Source organism: Meleagris gallopavo, chromosome 3, assembly GCF_905368555.1.
Source record: "Meleagris gallopavo chromosome 3, MGAL_WU_HG_1.1, whole genome shotgun sequence".
In the NCBI taxonomy this organism is placed as follows: domain Eukaryota; kingdom Metazoa; phylum Chordata; class Aves; order Galliformes; family Phasianidae; genus Meleagris; species Meleagris gallopavo.
The window spans coordinates 46431317-46454150 of record NC_139406.1 but is presented as its reverse complement, the minus strand read 5'-3'; the positions used below and the strand labels follow the sequence as shown (position 1 = coordinate 46454150).

At 38.6% G+C, this 22834-nt stretch overlaps 1 protein-coding gene across 3 annotated transcripts in view; it reads right to left on the bottom strand.

The window, feature by feature from the left end:
* Nucleotides 1-20872, bottom strand: part of MYOM1 (myomesin 1) — a 79827-nt gene extending 58955 nt beyond the window's left edge. For all 3 annotated transcript variants that reach the window (XM_085220824.1, XM_085220825.1, XM_085220826.1), the window contains exons 1-5: nt 20715-20872; nt 16862-17348; nt 8918-9055; nt 4529-4739; nt 2911-3068 (exon numbers count right to left, since the gene is read on the bottom strand). In XM_085220824.1, the coding sequence (XP_085076950.1) occupies nt 2911-3068; nt 4529-4739; nt 8918-9055; nt 16862-17289 (935 nt within the window). In that variant the 5' untranslated portion in view covers nt 17290-17348; nt 20715-20872. The remainder of the gene's footprint in view (nt 1-2910; nt 3069-4528; nt 4740-8917; nt 9056-16861; nt 17349-20714) is intronic.
* Nucleotides 20873-22834: the final 1962 nt, after the last annotated feature.

The following is a 22834-nucleotide window of genomic DNA, read 5'->3' as shown; positions in this document are numbered from 1 at the left end:
TGGACTGCAACCTCCCACTGTCATTACGCACTGATAGTTTGTGCTTTCTTCTACTGGTTTCAAATGTCCATAAGCTTTTTCTAAGGGAGTCAGGACAGCTGCAACACACAGTAAGAATTCTTTAGAGAAAGTCCGTGAAGCTTTCTAATTTATCATGCACAACATGAAAAGGTCTTCATTGCTTATACAAAGAATGACTCTTTGGAAAATACAACTGACATTTAGTTAAAAATTCTGAATGCAAACTGACAGAACCAGGTCAGTTCTGTTCTGTAACTCTGAGCAAAGACACCTGCTGAAAGGGTTGAACCATTTTTCCCCTTAGTAGCCCATGGCAAACTAAAGTCCCTTTAGAATTCAAATGTATTATAAAATTATGCATTAATTTCCACCATCCATATTTAGTATGTAGATGAAAGGGTGGTTCACAGCAAGAGCAAAGTCAAATAATTGAAAGGTTGGTTTTTAAGCATGCCAGTTTTCAGGACAAGGTGGATCTCAAGCAAAATGCAAATGGCCCTGCTCTTGACTCATTGGTTAAGTTCAGGTTACAGAACTGGATTACAGCCACAAGTGTAGCTGACCATTCTTCATATTCAACAGAGACCAGATCTGAAGCATTTGTCCTCCTTTAGGAGTAACATAAAAACAGTGCATTTACAGCTCTTAAACAACTGGAAATATGTGTCTATAAAGAGCCTACCTATTGGTTGCCTAGTCTAAAGAAAAACTTCCTGAGCATCAGCTCTGGCCTATTAATGTACCTTTTAGAGGTTCTTTTTGTTAAGTCACAGAATCACAGAATTGTAGGGGTTGGAAGGGACCTCTAGAGATCATCGAGACCAACCCCCCTGCCAAAGCAGGTTCCCTACACCAGGTCGCACAGGTAGGCGTCCAGGCGAGACTTGAATATCTCCAGAGAAGGAGACTCCACAACCTCCCTGGGCAGCCTGTTCCAGTGCTCCGTCACCCTCACCGTGAAGAAGTTCTTACGCACATTCGTGCGAAACTTCCTATGCTGCAGCTTATGTCCGTTTCCCCTCGTCCTGTCTCCACGTACCACTGAAAAGAGACTGGCCTCACCGCTATGGCCGCCACACCTCAGATATTTATAAACCTGGATCAGGTCCCCTCTCAGTCTTCTTTTCTCAAGGCTAAACAGACCCAGTTTACTTAGCCTTTCTTCATAGGGGAGATGCTCCAGGCCCTTCACCATCTTTGTGGCCCTCCGCTGGACTCTTTCCAAGAGATCCCTGTCTTTTTTGTACTGGGGAGCCCAGAACTGGACACAGTACTCCAGATGAGGCCTTACCAGGGCAGAGTAGAGGGAGAGGATCACCTCCCTCAACCTGCTGGACACGCTCTTCTTAATGCACCCCAGAATGCCATTGGCCTTTTTGGCCACGAGGGCACACTGCTGGCTCATGGCCAACCTGTCGTCCACCAGGACGCCCAGGTCCCTCTCTGCAGAGCTCCTCTCCAGCAGCTCATCCCCCAGCCTGTATTGGTGCATGCAATTATTCCTCCCTAGGTGTAAGACCCTACACTTGCTTTTGTTGAACCTCATCCGGGTTTCTTACTGCCCAGCTCTCCAGCCTGTCCAGGTCTCGCTGAATGGCAGCACAGCCTTCAGGCGTGTCAGCCAATCCTCCCAACTTCGTATCATCAGCAAACTTGCTGAGGGTGGCCACTATCCCCTCATCAAGGTCATTGATGAAGTTGTTGAACAAGACCGGACCCAGCACAGACCCCTGGGGGACACCACTGGTTACAGGTCTCCAGCCAGACTCTGCACCACCAACGACGACCCTCTGCGCTCTGCCAGTCAGCCAGTTCTCAACCCACCTCACTGTCCACTCATCTATCCCACACTTCCTCAGCTTTGTTATAAGGATAAATCCTGAAATTAATTTTTTTTTTAAGACCTAAATAAACACAGATTCCATTAAGCAACTCAAATAATAATTACAAAATATGATTATTACTTAACACCATGATATAATAGCTGTATTCCATTGTCCCCACAAACAGAATCTTCACAGGACACATTCCTAATTAATGCTTAACACCGAGCATGGGCTTATTTGTTGTTCATTTTATATACACACATTCTAGAAGAATCTTTTAAATTAAAGAGTGAGTACCAAATCTCATTTTACGTTTGAGGAAAAGTTATTATTTATTGTCTTAGCAATTTGAATGTGTGACATAAAAGTTATTAGAAAAATTAGCATAATAAACAGCAAGACTGTAAAGCTTCACAAGTCACTGTTAATTAAGTTAAACTAAATTTCATTCTGGATAAACTTTAACACAAGAGTCAAATTGCACCTTCAGCTATGACAAAGAATGTATTATGGAGTTCTTACAATAATGATTTAATCCAAAGATCTAGTGAATGGAAAGCTTCCAGTAGACTCCAAAATTTCAGAAGATTTGGCTAATCCTACATCTATCCGTAGCATTTGACTTCAGATAATCAGGATGTGACCTCTATGAACCAGTTGGTGTAATGAGATTTCATTTTCTTGGAGGCTGAGTACTACATCTGCTCAATAGACAAGCAATAAAGCAACTAGAACTTGTTAATGCTTTGTTTAATGGCATTAGTGGACTAAAGACAAATATGTGGAAATCACTCTTTTACGGATAGCACTGATGATAAATTGCATTGCTATTTTTCCTTAATCAGAAGACAGAAAGCGTATGTGGGATATTTATATGAAAAATATGCATGATACCTGTGTATCGTTGCTACCAAATACTTTTAGTATTTTGCTTTGTTTTTGTACAGCGATTTGAAAGGCTTAGGGTGGCCTCTAACCCTGTATTTTCAGCCATAATGTACTTTTACTGGAAAATATGCTGCATTTACTGGGGTGACTTTGAGTGACAGAGATACAAACTTACCATGTAACACGGGGTGCTGGCCAGCCAGCCACCGTACAATGAAATTTGACATTTTGCTTTTCCCAGATAGTGTGAGAACGAGGTTTGATAACAAACTCGGGAGGATGTAGAAGTTTATCTTGATTCAACTTTTTGTGAAATGCCTGAGTATCTTCTAGCTGGAAAAGAAACATCTCATTATAAACTTCATTATTTACAAGTGCAAACCATTAAAAACTAAAAAGGTGTTTCTGAATTTTTAAAAAGCAATTTTCAATCTAAAATCCAGGTAAGAATATTTAATGTATATATCTCACTTGAACACACACAAAGAAATGTTTATATTCAAGAGTTTATCTTTTCAAAATAACTAGATTTCGTTTAACTATATTTTCTTCTCAGAATGATCCTAAATAAAATAATGCTCCATGTTTAAAATTTTGTTTTGATATACACAGTAAAAGGCAAAATCATGAAACTCAGATGTCTTCTGTACTCCTTCTCTAATGCAAGGTCATGTAAGCCTGGAGCGTCTCTGACAGAACTGCTCTCAAATCTTTCCTGCTGGTGGGATCTTCCATTATCCCTGGGTAACCATTTCACCTGACTGTTCTTAGACCCAGAAAAAAAATTACTAATATACTATAAATCTTGCTTTCTTCAAAGCATTATCAGAGGTCCAACAGTTTCCAATACAATTAAATAATTTTCTCCTATGTTTTATTGACAATAATTTTGTTAATACACTCTGGAACGGCTTTTGTTTTTATGCAATAGAATCCTGATTTTAACTGACATTAAATTTGTGACCTATTATAACTCCTAGACTCTTTGGTACTTGCACCTGACCAGGCATTCCCCTCTTGCTTATTCTTTTCCTTCCGTGTGTAGAAATTTCTATTTGTTATAATAGTTCACCTTCACTGCTTCTCAGTTTTTCAACCTTCAAGTGTTTACAGCCTTTCCAACTTCACGTCATAAGGATATTTTAGGACCATACTGCCAATTCTGCATAGAACATTAATAAATTAGCTAAACAACATGTATTTCTATTTAATATATTATCCCACTCTGGTCGTAATATATTCATAACTACCATCTGATTACTTTTTTTTTTTAACAATTTGCGCAGAAGCATCAAAGCTACCCATAATTAGACAATCAGTTCCAGATGCTGACAATTGCCTTCCTTATTTGCACACTGTAATTAAAACACTGTAATAAACACTTTGGACAAGCTTGTCCCCAGGCCATAAAATGTCAGGAATTATCCCATCACCTTCTTATTGCCAAGTACTGCCTCAAAACTGCCTTGTGGTTCAGGTGGGGGATGCTGTGCCACTTACATAGGTGTGAGCACAGCAGAAAGAGTATTCCCCTGTTCCATTCTGCCTCCCTCTCTCCCAACATTACTACGGTTTCTGATGCCTCTTTTCTTGCCACCCAATGCCAAGATTGTTGGGACTGTAACTAGAGTTTAAGTCACTGAAAATACTTTCATTGAAAATAGCTCGGGATTTACTAACCTAACTGCTATTGCTCTTGGTGTAAATCAGGGCTGTGATGTGAGAGGCTCTTTACAAAAACCAAAGAAGACCTGCACTGAATACTGCATAGATGTTCACTTCTATTATTTTACCGTTTTCTTCAGGGCCACACGCTCTGCAGACTCCCTTATTGTTACTTTCCTTGATTTTTTCTCATGATGTTCCTCTTCAGAGACAGACTTGGCCACCTTGCTGACACTAACTCCTTCACCAGTCGCAAAGAGGTTCCTTTTGGCAACGTAGGCAGCACTCTCTTTAATTCTTTCTTCTTCTGTATCTGTGATCCCACTGATATTTACTTCACTGAAAGAAAGTTTAAAAAGCAGAATCATATTGAAAAATGCAGAGAACATATTCCACTTATATTTTCTATTAAGTCAGCCAACTACAGAAGATGTTACAGGTCTTTCATATTAGGTATTTCATAATGTATTTCTGCCTTGAAGATCATTACTTCTGTAACAGCCTACAGGTATTATTCAAAGTAGAAACATGGAAGCGTACTGAAGAATGACAGAGTATTCAGTCCGTCTTTTAAGTCACGACTCTCTTTGTTCATAAAAAATTCAATCCTTTAATGTTTGCAGAATGACTGACCTTCACCTTCCAAGTGTTTTTAAGGAGATGAATAAGGATTTCCTTGAAGCATTTCTACAAATTAGGATGCAAAGAACTTGTATTCCCAACAGTTCCAATCCTATTTTCAGATACACACATGGAAGTACTATTGAGGTCATGGTGTTTTGGCACCATCAGGACATCATAGATTCTATAGTAAATAACACATATATAATTAGAGCTCCTTGACCTAAGGAGAAATATTACTACCTTTCTGCTGAGTTTATTTACTTTAGGTCAGGGGGCTGGAGCATCTCTCCTACAAATACAGGCTGAGGAAGTTGGGCTTGTTCAGCTTGAAGAAGAAAAGGCTCTGAGGAGACCTCATTGTGGCCTTCCAGTACTTTAAGGGAGACCAACTTTTTACATGGTGTGATAACAATAGGACAAGGGGAAATAGCTTTAAACTAAAAGAGGGGAGATTTGGTTTAGATGTCAGGAGAAAAAGCACTGAGGCATTGGCACAGGCTGCCCAGAGGAGCTGTGGATGTCCCATCCCTGGCTCGAGACCAGGCTGGATGGGGCCCTCAGCAGCCTTATCCAGCTCCTTAAGGCAGAAGGACTGGAAATGGAGGATTTTAAGGCCCTTTCCAACCCAAGCCATTTTATGCAGATTCTATGAACATTAGATGGCAGAATGAAAAAAGGTTCTGTTTGAGTACTGGACAAACTGTCTTGTAAACACTACAGAGAAAAAGCCATTGTTTATTTCCAGAATACACTCAAGCACAGCCTTGCTGTTTGATCATAAAATGCTTCTGCTACATATAAAAACAATTTTTTGTTTTCTCTAAGATTACTAACATTATGCATTTGATAGGACATCTCAACATTAAGGAAAATTTGGATTCAGGCCCATAACTAACTGTCCAACCCCTTACATTAAGAGCACAATATCAGTTCAGTGAGATGCAGTACAGTCAAGCAGTATGCTGTAAGAATAATTACTCATAAAAGATCCTCAAAAGGCTAACAGCTTTCTTAACAGCTTAGAGCTTTGACTTCCCTCACACGCTCAAACTCTGCCTTTCTGTGTTTCAGGCTACTTCAGTGATTCTTAAGTGTATCAGTGTGATGATTCTCTTTACACCAGCACATCAGCTCTTCTCAGAAATATCTGAGCTGCAGAAATATGACAAATTTCTAAAGACAATTTTGAAAGCCTGATTTAATGCATATGAATGTAGTTATCTATATTCAGTTTTAATGAATCAGTGGCATTCTGATTCAAAGGCAAACTGACATTACTTCCTTGATAACAAGCAATTAATATCTTAGCAACTTCACAATATGAACCTCAAGGAATAAAGCACCCCCTGGGAGCTGATGAATCCTCAGTCTAATACAGGATCCAGCCTAGCTGTCTGCAGTAATGGTCCCTAGAGCCTTTTGATCAACAGTATTAAATATTTAGTTTTGCTAAGCATTTTTTTTCTTGCTGTAATCTTCCCAGATCAAAGAAAAACATGTTTCCTGCAATGATGAATGCATCAGAAGCAGCAGTCAGTATCATTTAAGAATTGATTCTTCAGCCACGTCTCAGGGTTTCAGTAGAATATAATTTTTGAACAGAAACAAGATCAAACTCCAAATGACACATACAAATTATTATTTAAAGAGTATGTACCATCTGCAGTTCTTTGGCTTATACTTGTTAGTGGCTGCAAAGAGTCCCACAACCCATACCAAGTATTTTTAGCACCTACAGAATTACATCAAGTGTTATTACCTGGAATAATGGCTAGCCCTCCCTAGTTTTATCTTGCAAGCATAAGGCTACGCATTTCAGAAAAAGACGTACGAACTGAATAATCTGAGTGAGGGATATGTATTTTTTTTCCAGTAGAATCTGATGGTCTGAAATAGAATCAAGTCACAGAAAGGGTGACACAGTGCTGAAGGTCATCCAGCCCAGGCATCAGCACCAATGAACTCACGTAGAGCTGACCTTTATAAATAACTATCCCTTGTCAAAGCTATCTCCCCATGGGAAGCCACACATCCATTTCACAGGAGAATTTGGGAATGACATATAACACGCACATGATTCAGCTGCTATCTTTCAAACAAAAATAAATACATGACAGGAATGTGGCATGCAATTTCCACAGCCATGGCATGTGCTTATGGACATGATGCCAACAGAAAAAAAGCCTAAAAAAAGTATCCCAAACATTTCATGCTCTGTTGAGTTGGCATCACGTGCCTTTTTTATGTTTTTAAAGTAATTGCAGAAAATCTATTTGGGTCACTTTGGTGGCACGAAATCACAGACAAACTTGGAGTTGCCAAGTGCAAAAAGTGAGATTGATTTCCATGGTAGTAAGAAGATAAATAGTACAGTGTAAGAATCTGTCAGTATCTTTAAACTTAGTATCTGCAGGTATCACACAGATACAAGCAAATGAAACCGCACATTATCACACTGAATTAGATATTATCATGTTCATTGTACAAAAAAAAGTGAAATAAAAAAAAGAAAGGTCATGCTTTATTAAGATCACAGGAGCCTGTGTAAAATCTAAGATCACCATCCAGGAGCAAAGCCATCAGTTGCCCAACACGATACATTTTACTTTTGTAGACTGCAGACAAAATTAAAAGGGAGCATATTAATGTTTGAGGGCATGGGACACAGATGGCAAAAGCTGAGTAAAGTATATAGATAATGAGAAGCCTTGAAAATATGTTGCTGCAAGATTCATGTGAGACATTTACGTATTTCTATCACAGAATATATATAGCTGAAACTCTGAGAAATACTTGAAAAATGCAACAGTAGGCACTTCTGAATGTTGGGAAGTGAATCTGACATGGAAACATACAAAGGGAAAGTAAAAAAATATTCCAGGATGGTTGAAAGGAATGAATAAAAACCAGAACTGCTGGCCTCATCACAAAAGCAGAATGCTCAAAAGGCAAAAGAATAACATTTCCCACTGACAAAGTGGAAGTCAGCATCACACAAAAGCACAAGCCTGGCCACAGAGTAGGGGTGACTTGTGTTCTGAGCGCTGACTAAGCAACAGGCACAGGGTACCAACTCCCAGAAACAGTGTGGAAATACCCCATGAAAAACATGCATAGCAGAAGAAAGGCAAGCTAGAGGAAGGCTTCTGTTCAATTGCGGGTGGGCAAGAAACTTTTCTTCTGGCCTCAAATCAGAAATCTTTTTTCCACACCCCACCCTGGTATGGATCAATGTGAACAAATGGACTTGATCTGTCACATATTCCTAACAGAATCATTATGCTATATCCTGAAAAGGACAAGGGAGCTTCCTTGCTCGTGTTGGTTCTGGCTTCCACACAAAGTTCACATTCAGCTTTGCTGAGGACACTGCTGCTGTAAAACATATTACGTCAGTAGTAGCTGCTCAATAAATACCACCAACACGTGAGATCTACATGAATCATTATAACGGATTTGAGAAACTACTTGGTTTCAACCCAGGTTTTCCCTCTGCCAGGACAAAACATCGGCACATTATTTCATTGTTAATATGATTGACAGGGGACACTGGATTACAAGCCTTTAAACCACCAGAACAAGCTAAATAACATGGACAGCACGCTCATCCAGTTCCCAGTAAGTGGAGTTATAATTATATCGTAATTTCATAGAAAGTGTCCCTGGTGACACGTTTGAAACAAAGTCCAGACACCTGGATCCATTTGTCCTGGTTCTGGATGCCCCATGACTGACTTTCTGCCAGTTAGTTAACATCTTTTTAACATTCATGTGAAGTGCAAACAACCTCCTCAAGGTCCAGGAAAAAAAAAAAAAGAAAAAAAAGGATTTGTTATTTTAGAATTCATCAATAAAATATCAAAAGTTGTCAAAAAATGAAAAAATGTACATACCGTCCTGTGAATATAGGTACTGAATAGTCTATGGCTTCATTCTCTTTGTCCTCAGATACCAAATGCTGTTTTGCTCTCTTTGCTTTGGGGCTCATTTTATAGGACTGATCTTCAATCATTAGATTGGAATCTTTCAGTCTGAAATAAAAATGATATTGTTAAATTCTGGAAAAAAGCTGTTAAGAAACATTCTAACATAATATTAAATTAGCTCATTTTTGTTGTCATTTGAAAAGCAAGAAAATATTGTCTTTAATAGTGAAGTTACTAAGCAGAAAACAAAATGCACTTTTTACAAGCAGATCATTACAAATATAACACTGATGCCCCTTGATAAGAAATCTAAATATAGAGAATAAACAACATACCTGTTGGCAATGCACATTTCATTGGTTAGTTTGGGACTGGTGAGTTTATATACACAGTTTTAGTTGCTAAGGCCACCAAGTAATTCTGAAGATTGTATCTGAACTGATGACTTCTACTTTCCTTAAACGCACAGCTTTCAATTCAAGTCTGGCCTCCAGCAAAAATATTGTTGGTGGACAAATATATCCAAAGTAATGACGCTTTTAGGACTCCTCAGAGAAATTATAGGGCAGAGCATAGGGCTCAGAAAGTGGAATTTCCTTCAGTGGTGCAGTGTGAGCGGGAAGAACAAAAAGTAAAGCAAAAGAGACTTCTGCTCCCCACCATCATGGGAGGACTACTGAGCAGTGAGAAACATATTTGAGGCAATCCTATTTGGTTAAAAACTGTACTAACTGCACTCCAAATACCTTCCTCCTCTCCAAATGCAACACAGAATCCTTAACTCTTAGATTTATGCATTAGAGCTGCAGTAGCCTCATAAGCTGACAGCCTTTTACAAACATCTGAATTGCCTATTCATCCCTATCTCAGCATCACTATGGAAATCATATGCAACTTTTGAAGTGAAGGTTTGTTTGCATGGCACAAACTTACTGATGCACACAGACACAAGAGCAGAACTAAGGCATACCATCTCGGAAAGGTTCCTCAGCCCAGAGCCAGATCATACTCACAGAAGGATAATGACCAAAACTCATACATACTGAGAAGAAAGCACATGCATAATGTAAGACTGAAGATAAATAAAAAGTTCCCTCCATCCTGGGTTTGGGAATGATGTGGTACAACCTGACAGCCAACCAGAAATGCATGGAGACAACTCTTTATCAAATAAATGGTGAGAGAAAGCAAAGGTAATGTTTAATTAGTTTTTGAAAATGAACTGTGATCTGTAAGGAACATCTGTCCTTTACTTAGCAGTTGACTTTTATTTTTGTCCTAATTTAAAATGAGGTAAACCTGGAATTGTGACTCAGCCATCAGATTGCCTCGGGGCTGAAGGCTGAACCCTTTAGGAGGCCACTTAACTCCTTGCTTTGTTTCTAGATCACATAAGATTGGTGTCTTTTGGTCTTCAGTTTAAAAGTCAAGATGTTTCTATTTTCATAAAGATAGACAAAGTATGGTGAAAATGTCATAGAATATCCTAAGTTGGAGGGGACCCATAAGTCCAACTCTGTGTTTTGAGTACTGTTAAATCCAAATCTACTTGTTCCCAAAACAGAATTTGGCTATCACATCAGTTTAATTTTCAGTTTGGGTCCAGATTCCGCACCTATACAGGGAATGAATGGGTGGCATACATAGCAAGTCTTATTACCCTCTGCCAGGCCTTTGTTGATGTTTTCTTTACATATCATTCTTTTCTTTCACTTGTTACTCTCCAAAATTATTCAGAATGGAGAAAATTCCTCTAAACTGTTCCTTTTCTCTTTTTAAATCAAACACTGCAAGAGGCTGAATCTGAATACCCCACCTTCATAATTTATGCCTTCTATAGCTGGCATTAATGAAAATATCCCCTATCCTCTTCAGATTGATGTCAGACATCTTCATCACAGACTGAAAAAGTGGGATAAAATTAGATCCTCTGCAGAGGTATGAGAAATAGGATAAAAATACTACACATACACAGATTTACACTCACTGCAGATTTCTAAGCTATGTGTCTGTGGATCAAGGCACCTTTTGCTGTAGCCACCTGATTATTTTGGCTGTCACAATGAAAACACACCTACTGTGTATGTGCTAAGAATCAGGAAAGTATCTTCCTAGACAACTTCCCCACTCTTCTTCAGTTCAAAGGGGCTGCTGCAGTGGGAGTCTGTGCTGTTTTTAAGAGCAAGGGCTGCCCACTGGTATTATGCTAGGGCTCAGAACACTTTGCTATCGAAGCCACAGACGACATCTGTGAACTGAAGAGATAGATGTAGGGTCTCCAATCATCTATTGAACTCAGACTTTGATACAACAGCAAACAATTTACTGCAGTCATCTGCTCTTCCAAAAACACAACCTGGACTAAGCAGTATCCCCTTGAGAAGCATTATGCTGATTAATGACAAGGATGCTTTTAGACCAATTCTCTACTCTAGCAATAGGCTAAAGCTGATTTTTCTAAAAAGTTTATATAGAGAAATAGATCTCTAGAAAAATCTGATTTCCAGCAAAAATATTGAGTAAGAGGCTGCATCACTACTACAGAAATGGGTTTACGGCTTATTTATATCAGGCAAACAGCACTTTCTTTTGAACCTGTTTTAAGTTAATGACACTCTAATGTACTTTGTGCTTAATTGTTGCTCTATGTGAAGAATACCAGGGGAAAAAAATATATATATTCTTGTTCATTCTCTACATATCTTTTACTACAGTATACACTCTTACACACCTACATTTGACTCCTTCTCAAGACAAGAGCCCCAGTCCCTTAGCTTCTCTAGGCAGAAAGTATCCTCCTTCTCCCCCCCATCAATCTCCAGTCCTTTCCTAGTTTCAGGCTGTACTTTTTGGGGCAGGATAATAGAAACAGCACCCAGTATGTCAGCTATAAGAATACCTTGGATTAACACACTGACAAGGCATGCTTCCTACTTTGTTCTCATTTGTTCCCCCAGCTGTTCCTAATCTTCTAATTGCCTTGTATCCACATCATAGCACCCAGCTGGTGCTTTCAGGAGTACCCAGATCAACTCCAAAACCTTTTTCAGAATTGGAGTGAGTGAATCAAAAGCCGAGATGAATAAATTTGAAATGGAAGAAAACATTTCTCCTTTCCAAACCTTCCTATCATTTGCATCTATTTAGGGTGAGCTATGTGGATGAGAGCAGAAATTATTATTCTGATGGATTCTGCACGTGAAAACAAACTGGTCATTATTGCTACCCTGAGGTGTATTCCCATGTTTTTCTTTTTTGTTATTACTGTTTCTTCCTGTGCAATACAAAAACCAAACCCTGCCCACAACCATTATTTAGGTAGCCTAAGGGAGGACTCTGCTTTCTTGAACTGGTTTCTAAAATCTTGGCCTTTATTTTAAAGTGTTCCAACCTTTTATCTGATATGTGGAACAGAATCTCCCCAGAGGAGAAGGAGCAGGATATCAGAGCTCTCTGATTTCACAGGGAGGAACAGTACCATGACCTTTTAACAGCTTTCAGCCTCACTTGATCTACCGAGCTAGCACACATGTACTTTTTCCAGGTCAGATGCTATCTGTGGTGCTTTATCAAGGTTGGTGACCTAAGTCCTCCTTTCTTGATGGTTTCAGCATGTTAAAATATCAATACCAGCATTTTCTCAGTTTCACAATAGAGTCACTGAATGGTTATAAATGCTAAAGCACAAGTATCATCCTGTAGAGATATTAAAAAAGACTGATAGCCACTATTAGCATTCCGTATAGCCCAACAGAGCAATGTTACTGTGCAGAGCCTGTGAGACTCCCCAGAAGAGGTTGTGTTCTGATGCCATATTCTCACATATATTCTCATTTATATCTTCAAGATATAAACAGACTTCAGTATGTTGGTACTGCCCTTGTCCCTGTGCCTGAAGAGACAGGTTTCTCATCCTGCACAAAGAAATCCTGGGCCTGAGAAATGTATCCTAGTAGTGGGCCACAACACCCTATTTTGCAGTTATTCTACCACAGCATGAAAGGCATCTGTAAGCTCACCAACACCGCTAGAAAATTCTCTTGTCCTTAGGGTGCTTTTTCAATGCCTCTGTCTGATTTTATTCCGCCAGCAGGCAGAGATACTGTTGCTACATACCATAGCTGTATCAGGGGAGCTCCACTAGCCAAGAGGCATTTCTCAGGCCCACCTCCTGCCTGCAGCTACTTATTTTCTAATATGTAATGTTTGAACTGATTCACTGTGAAGAGGAAAGGGTGGATTGACAAACCATGAGAATATATATATAAAAATATAAAGGCATTTCACAAGAAAGCTCTTTCGATCCAGCTTCTAAAGATAAGATGAGAAGCACACTGTGATGACTACGCTCGCTTTAAGTTGCTGACAGATTTGTCAAGGGACCAAGCAATACTGCTGGCAATAATCATGCTGTTCCCTAACACGGATTCCACAACAAATGTTCTAAAGGGGAATTGTTTCCATGGAGCAGGTTACATTAAAATGATTTCCGTGCTCGGCTGCAGCGTTTGGAAGCCACCTTCTTAACCCTCACCTATAATAAACTGAAGGACGAGCAGTGCCAGCAGGGAGGTCAAGTTCACAAGTCTTCTCATGTTTCTTAAAGTGCAATATTTACTCAGCCCTCTGCTGCTCCTGGTTACGTTATTGCTCAGAACAGCATTACTATCTGGCACTCTAATTAATTGCAATTCAGTAAGATGCCTCTCCTCTCCTTGCTTCGTTCACCTGAATTATGTCCCTGTCTTCTTTGCTATTTCTCCTGAACTAGCAATCAATACAAATACCTGAGCCACACCATTAACTTACATTTTCTCTGCAAGCAAGCCCATTTAGGTCAGAAAGCAACTCTATGACACAACTGTCTTCACTTGATGCTGCCAGCCATGAAAAGGGCACATATAAAAGCAATGAAAGTTTGAGCAAAGGCAAAATATTGAGCTTACATTAGATTAATAAATAAGTGACAGAAAAGAAAAAATAAGCCCTGCAGAGGCAAGAGTAACAGCACAGGGCAGGGGGGGGATCCAAGCTGGTGCAGAGGGCGAGGTGTGACATTGCAACCTTTGCTAGATGAAACTCAGTTTGTTTTACAAGCCCAGCATTTTATAGCTTTGGCAAATGGTAACCAGCAGAGCAAAACACATCCCTCCACACTTGTTCTTAGTATTGCCAGCTTTCATTTTTCTCCTCTTGCTTCTCCAAGCTGTTTCAAGCTTTTTTCAAACTGCGACACAATGAACAGACAGGCTATCTCATTTTGAAGGAGCTGTAGTTCCTTCAAGCTGTCAGTGCTCTGGGCACTTTCCACTCAAAGAACTGGGATCAGGTCAACATCTTGCATGTTACTCAGCCCTGTGTCCTTCACCATTACTTTCCCATGATAAATTCCCCACATAGCATCAACTGTGCATCAGCCTCACCTCTTTATGGACACTCTTTTCTGTGAGTGGTTATAGAAATGGATGACTCACATTTTGCAGGAATAGTAAAACTTAGCAGAAGCAACTTTCAATAAAAATAAGAGGTGGCTGGAATTTAAGCTCAGTATTTGAATAGTCTGTTTTCCTCTTGGGCTTAGAAAGGTTTATTCACAAAACTATACATTGACAAAACGACTATACATAAATCTAGATGTTAGATCAAATGACAGTCAATAATCAACAGTTATTTGAACAGTTTTATCTGGATTTGGATTTGCGTGTATTCAGGCTTCAAGTAACCACCAAGGCTCTAGTTTAGATGCAGCACCTTGATTCAGAGCACTTCGACTTTTTGAAAATTGAAAGTGTTTGAAGACTTCTTGAAGACTTTTTCTTCCCCAACCCTTCCCCCCTACCATTATACTATTCCTTTTATAAGTATGAAATCAAAAAGTGATGTGCTCAGATTATTTTAGTTACACTTCTTGTCTCCACACTATCCCTTGACGTGTTTTGAGCTTTTAGGGGAAGACAGCATGAACTTGGAAAGAATTACTTTAAATCAGCACCACTTTTACATCTTGAAAATTGCACCAAGATGGCCACCAAGAAGTTGCTTCAGAAACCAAATAAATACCAAAATTGAGGCCACATTGACCATAAAATTATCTTAAATATTACCACTCAGAAACATATTTTCCCCATGTATAAAGTTTTGTGCAAGTTTGTAGGTCTAATATCCCAAGTTACTGTCTCCCAGAGCAGCACTGAGTTTCCCATACCTCTGGTACAAAGACAGTATCACAGAGAGACATTATAGCTGAGACATTCACATCTCTGATTGCCAGGACAGTACATGAGATCTGTTGGCAACTCTTATGCTACAGAGCAGTTTACAAAAGTAGCACCAAATATACTGTTTCAAAACAAAAGCTATTATGTCAGACAAAGCACCTAGGAAACCTAGAAACATTCCAAGCTCTCTTAGTATAGTTTCAGTACATTAAACAATTAGAGTTGTTCTTGGCAAGAAGATTAGCATTTCAGAATAAGTATCTAAAATCCTCAATCACTGAATCAATGGGACTTGGCAGATTTTGTTTTTACAATCATTTTCTGTAATTTCAGGTAATGTTTCCATGTATTGGAATATTCAAAGTTTTCTATGAAAATAGCAAAGCTTTGGGCTAGGGATAGCAGCAACAAGTAGGCACAGCTGCATCATTGCAGGGCAGGATCAATTTGGGATACTTTCCCCTACTTGATTCTCTAGGAACAAAACTCAGTCCCACCATCTCCAGCCTGCATCCCTTTATCAGCAGATTATAAATGAGTCTTTCTTGCTACTTCACAGAGTGGTTAAATATTTATACAAGTGAAATTGTTTCAACAGGAAAGACTGGATATTGCCCAGCCCAAGACAGCCAAGTCATTCATCTGGGCTCTAACTGCCTGAGGTTCAATTTCCTGAACAAACTCTGGCAAATGCAATCTTGACCCTGAACTTCCTAAAAGACAAGTGAAGGCTGTAATCACAAGGCATTATTTACTGTAGTACAGGGAGTTTTTCCCTCAGCACTTTTGGTCAGAATTCATATTTATCCAAAATCCTTGGAGAATATTCTGTTTTCAAAATTCAAGTTTCTGGTGAACAAGTCTCAACTGGTTCTACTAATAACGCTCTAAATTTTATATTAATATAACAGAGAGCAGATGTTTTCTCTATAGTTTGTTGATTGTTTTCTTTATTGCTAACAGCTTCTCTAATCTTACTTTAATGCTCCCCCAACTTCTGAGATATATACATATAACACAAGGCTATGCTATCTAAAATATTATGCTAAAGTAAATGCTTGAGCATTATTTACGGTCTTAAACTAAAATAGCAGCAGCTAAGCATAGCTGTTCTAATGCAAAATAAACAGTTACAGTATTCTTTGAAAGTAGTATCTCTCAACTTATTTTCACTGTGAAGATTTTAATTTCTTGACTCACTCAGCACAAAAATAAAAACACTGTGCAAAGGCAGAAGTGTTTAATGATATATGAACACGTCAGCTCAACTCATGCAAACAGCCTCAAGTTCTTTTACTGCTCCATCATGGCCAAGATCCAGCCTCAACCCAGAAGTTCTCTCAGCATTGAATATTAGCTTCAGCAGTCTTAATATGGCAGAACAATTTTGGGGACTCATGCCCACCCAGCTTGAAGAATGTATATATAGCTCATATTTGTCATCATTCAGCCATATCAACGCTGTTTTCATGCCAAATATCACACAAGTCAGTCCAGCAAACTAGCTGACCAGAGTGCTTCCCAGCCTCAAAGCTAAAAGAAAACACTAAGTCTGGAAAATATATTTAAACCATGTCACAGAGCTTATTTGTATTGAAGAGCTTGAGAGTTTTGCTGTTGATACCAATGGGATACAGTAGCACATTTTTGTTCTAAAATACTGTTTCAAAGACAGATTTACTTTTAGCCTTACCCAAGACCATAGGTCTCTGACCCCAGGCGGTAGGCTGCAGCCAGCTTGTTGATAGATTCAGATCCATGACTATAGGCAGCAGAGCTCTTGCTGAGGGCTTCAGAGTCAAGACTGTAGGCAGCAGATCTCTTACTTTGCGCAGCAGCATGATCATAGGCTGTAGATCCATAGCTGTAGGCTGCTGACTCAAGGTTGTGGGCTGAAGAGCCGTGGCTATATGCTGCTGAAGACTCAAGGCTGAAGTCTGCTGCAGAAGCATGGCGGTAGGCTGCAGAGCCCCTGGCATAAGCTGCAGATCCTTGAGCATAGACAGCAGATTTGTTCTTTGTTTCCTTTTGGTACTGACTTACAGTTGACTGCAGTGCTTTATGGCGATATGCACGGTCATAATGGTCATGGTGTCTTTGATAGAATGGTAAAGACATCATGAGTGCCTTCTAATTTTGTTTTCCCTGTGATTTTCTGAATGTAAACCTAACAGGACTGCCTGAAAAAGATAAAAAATAAAGAGTAATGTCAAAAAAACTTTTGAGACAGCATACAAACAGTACAGAACTTAAACTAACAAGACTTTCAATCTTTAAACATATAAGCTTAGGATTATTGTTTTTTGATGCTTCTTAAGAAGAGTTCATTTTTAAGCCTCAAGGTCACATGTCATTCAACACAAGCAGAAAACCTTGTATTATGGCATCTGTTCACTTGTAATAGTCTCCCTGTTCTTACCGCAAACTACTGAAGTCTTACATGTTTAACTTCTCCAGTCATCACCGCTAATGAAATTTTACGTGTTCAACTTCTTCAGAAGTACCATAAGTATTTTTGTTAAATTAATCTTTTCTTCTGAATTTAACAAATGATTTTAAATGGTATGAGATTGCAGGAAAACTATTCAATATGTTATAAGCAGAGACAAAAATATGCAAACATTTCATTCATTTTTGTAATGCAATTTTAAAATCCAATTTAATTTAAAATTTAAGATTTTAATAATCAATTAAAACCAGCAAGATTGAGGACATCACTCTTTCCATAAACACGCATTATGACCTTTAAATGTCCCTTCTAACTCTGAAGATTCTATTGATTATTTTGTATGTGATAACAGAGATTCCTTTAAAGGGTCTTATCACACTTTTACAGTTGATACAGGTGGTATCCTCACATAAGTTTTACTTTGCACAATCACCAATAGTTTTCTTTGCCATTTCTCATAGGAGGAAATTTGATCAGGTGAAAGGTAGTTCCCTTCTGAAAATGGGATGAAGGTCGAATACAGTGAAAACTTCCCTTTTGTTTTTTCAGCTGGCAGTCCAGTCTTATGTTTTGCTGTTACTATAAAAACAGATGTTTTCTCCTCTGGCAAGAAAAAGTTGCCTCTACCAACACATCCTGATAACCTTTCTTTTTCTTATCAGTGGTCATGATGCTTATAAGATGGCTAGAATTAGCCTGATTATGAATAGGAGTAGGCTACAGTGGGAAAACGTTGAGAAAAATTGAAAACAATAAAAAAGGAGAGAAATGATCACTATTGCTTTTTATATCAATCAAAACAATAGGGAATTTGTTCTACTTCTGGTTTTGTACATACTGATGAAACTATTTCATGTTTTGATATGAAATCATTTACAGAGCTGAAATATAATCTTAATTCCAAAAAAAACCAACGTTTTTTTTCACGAGTCTTTACATTTTCAATATTGCAGACTGTCTTTTTCTTCACTATTTGCTTTGACAGTAGGACAAGACAAGAAATAGCAAGCTATCCTCTTCGGTAACGGCTCACGTACTCCACCAAACTAAAGCAAATTATGAAAAAAGACAGTTTCAACTTATTTATATTTCAGGTCCCACTCAAAGTCTAGGAACTGCTCTTTGCATAACAGATCCAGTCATTCATTTGCAGAAATTCAACAGTAGTCATTCAGAAGTCTTTGTGTAAAAGAAATTGATGATAACTTGACCACAGAGGAACAATTACTTTAATCAGATTAGTTTATCCATTTACTTAATTTCTACCTGAGGAAGGGAGAGGGATGAGAAAGAGTGTTAGCCTACTGTTTTCTATGGTAACAACTGAGTTCCTTGCTTCCTCCTTTATTTGCCCTCTCGGCTGGTTGGTTTTTTTTTCATGCAAGTCTAATGAACACAATTATTCTGTTTAGTATCCTTACTCCTTATTCCAATCAATATTTTTTTATTGCTATTTATTTCACTTTGTTGGTCTTTGGTGGTACATAGTTCCTCTTAAGTTCCCTAGCTTCGTAAGATTTCTTCTTCATTTTTCTTCACTGCTTTCTCTGCCAGGTTTGCAGATCAAGGTTAGGGTTTGCAAACCACTGTGATTTTTATTTGGCAAAATTAAGGTGTGCAGAGTCTTGTTTTACACACTGAAAGGAGAAGAGCATGAGAGCATCTCTTTTTTTCTCCCTTTTGTAGAGCACTGCACTTGCATCCCTTCATCTTCTCCAGTTTTATTTTTAGCTTTGTTTAGTTTCTTCATGGTTACAGCAGCTACAATGCTAACACCCATTCAGTCCTGTTGCTCAGGGGCTTCCCCAGCTTTCCAGGATGCAAAGTAGGGAATGCAATCCAAAAGTATAAAACACTTCATGTATTGTAAAATAGAGACATGAAAAGTTGCATTTCAATTTACATCTTCTCCGAGTGGAAAAAAAAAAGCCCACAAGCTTAACAACTTCTTCATATTTAAAATGCATAAAGGCAATTTTTTTTCTTCTAAACATTAAATCTATGGGCCTCAGTATCCTCAGAAGTAAGAGAAGTATATGGTAAGAGTAAGAACCAAGTAAGACAAGCTGAACAAGAAGTCAGCTCTCCTGGCTTGAATTAAAGGACAACTTCTACTGATGCAATGTAAGAATTTCCTTTTTTTAGGTGTTTCATCATCCTACCAGTTACGTTTTGTGTTTCTCTGGAACATCAAACATTACTCACAAGTAAAGGTCAGCTAGTGACATCAGTCTGGCAAGATATAGTAAAGCTACATTTGTGGGGATGACAAGAAGTTTTGAACCTCGTGAGAATTTGGTTCCTATTACCAGCACTGGCTGGTAATCTGATTGACTCCCATCTCTTTACATTTTAGAAAACCCATCCCACCTGTACATACACTAGCCAACCCTTTTTACTATGAGGGAAGCACTCCCTCTCAAGATCTGTGTAAGATTTTGTAACTGCAGAGCCAGGCCTAAAAATATAGAAGACCTAGTTAGAGAAATATGCTGATTTTGGAGCTATATGTTAGCAGCTGTTGAAATGAATTTTCAGAATGACATCTGAGCAGACAGGCAGTACTTGTTTGTAGGCTGTAAATACACATCAAGGGAAGTGAACTACTGGCAGTGCCTGTTGCACAATTTACTATCTGTAATTCTTTAAAGATCTGCTTCATCAATAAGTGAAAACAATGAAATAGGAAAAAAGAACAAACGTACAAGCTTAAAAAAAGTATATAAGACTTCCTTCAGCTCAGTCAATGGCATTTCATCTCCTTTACAAATCACAAGACATCCTCTGCATCTAGAAAATATTTAGATTACGCATTCTCTAATCCCAGAAGTAGTAACACAAGATTCCTGCTATAACTCAGTAGTCCACGCTTCATTTGAGGGTACTGTAAGAATATGCTGGGATAGCCGATTTGGTAAGTGAATCCTTGCACTAGTTCACTTTGTTCCACAGTTGAGCCTTCGGATTTCTTCCACTACTTCCTCAAATCACTGCTGATTTGAGAAGATCAAAAGGCAGCTACTATCAACTCGGTATTACAGATTCAATTAAAAAATAGTTGAAAACATAAAGCCTTATACCGTAAGGAAACACTTACCAGGGCCCGGATGAACAACAGCAAACAGATTAGCTCTGAAACAGATGAACAACAGAAACATATAGCAATGATGAATGCAGCAAAAGCAGACGTAGACAGGATCAGGGGTAAGGACTGGACTTGAATGTCCAGAACAAAAATAATGCCTGTAGTCAGTGGAATGTCAGAGCCCCAGGACAGACCTTTTATGGCCAGGAGGGTGATAAATATAGCAGCAAAGAGGGAGAGACACAGAGACAGATACTGATACCCTGTGCTATCTCCGTGCAAACACATGATGACAGCAGTGTCAGATTGAGAGTTCTCCCTTTTAAATATTCTCCATAAAACCAGCATACCAATTCAAAACTATTTTTAGGATTTTCTCCATAGTTAAATCAGGCTTAGGAAACCAAGAAGCTCATCATGTCATGAGCCAGAAAGCAAGAAAGAGTCTCTACACTGACCTTTGCCAAAGCAAAAGAATATGAATGTTTTATAAGTTCTTCCCATATTCTTAATGCCATGCCACAGTGCATGTAATGTAGATATTTCAACTTAATGACAGATAACCCATTGTAGTAGTTAGCAGCAAAACTCTATAAAGCCATATGATGAATTACAATTCAATGAAAAAAGAAATGCAGTTTCTTTGGTTTGTTGACTGTTACATTTTATCACTTTATTTAAATAAAATACTAAGTTAAAAACATGACCTCATGGGGTATATAAGTTGATATAACTAATACTGCTCTAACGTTCGACTTTGCTTTGGAATTCAGCAGTGTTATCTCTAGGGATAAATAAGTGTCTGTCTTCACATCGGATATTAAGAAAAATCTCTTCTTAATAAGAGAATTCTCAATAATGCATTGGAATAGGCTGCTCAGGGAGGTGGGGGAGTCTCCATCCCTGAAGGTGGTCAAGAAACCCTAAGTTCTGCTACAGCTACTTCCACCCACCGACCATGTAAAACAATGGAAAGCTTTCCAGATCCTCCTCTTCTATTGTGGCCTTTTCTATGAAATTACAGGCAGAAGGTCTGGATGAGCTGTTTCAGGATTTCCAGGCTCACTGGTATACCCTCTTCTTGACCTCATCTGCCTTGGTTCTATCTAAAATCTATTTGTTCCTCCACTTTTTCCCCATACAGGTGCTACCCCTGTCTTGTGCTGCATTGTGGATTAAGTTCACACAGTTTGTCATCTTCCATGCTGGGAGCTGCCCAGTTACATTAACCATATTGGCCTCTAGTCTTTGCTCCTGAGACCAGGAAGGTATAGCCAGTGAAAAGTTGTATATTCCATACAAACAGGAATCTGGCTAGATGAAGAACCTTAGTATAGCCTCTTCTTCCCCAGAATTCTGCACCAATAGCAGCTCCACTGGTCTACAAGATTTATTTTTAATATGAGAAGAAATTTAGTGAATGAAATCCTGAATTCAGTTACAGACTTCCAAGCCATGACTTCCAGTGGATTATTTGCACTGGCATATTAAAAGACTTAATGACATACTAATTGCTTCTGAAAATTTCAGAGGGAGATGTAGAGAAAACAAACATCTTGTTTCTCTGTTCTCATTGCAATAGAATTAGTATAGATCAGAGGTAGGATGTGAAAATCTAAACATTTTCAGTGTTTTTCCCAGGTATTATAGGACTACAAAGTGTAATTTTTCAGAATCTGTCCTGTGCAGAGTCTATTTAATCTATGAAATCAAATTTGAGTATGGCAGTAAAATCTTTTGAGTTCTCTAACTATGTTCACACTTAAATTTACACACTCTTACCTGCTTACAAAAATGAGATTAATATCCACAGCTAATTTTAAGTCACTTACCCCCCAATGGAATATCAAAGCGTGTTTCAAACCACTTGGAGCTCTCTAAGTCCCAGAATCCCTGTAATAATGTGTATCCATGTATACTTAGTCACAGTGGTCCTGGGAGAGACACCTCAGAAGTTTTAGTTCAGATTTCTACTAATTAGAATCACATAGTGCCATGGATCTATTTATTTTTCTGAATGGTTAAGCTGAAGAAAGAGTTCAGAACTTGACACAGAGAATAGCTTTTAGGCTGTCTGGTTAAGTTTTAAGGGCTCCCGCATCTTGTAGCTGTGGGTATTCACCTGAATTTCA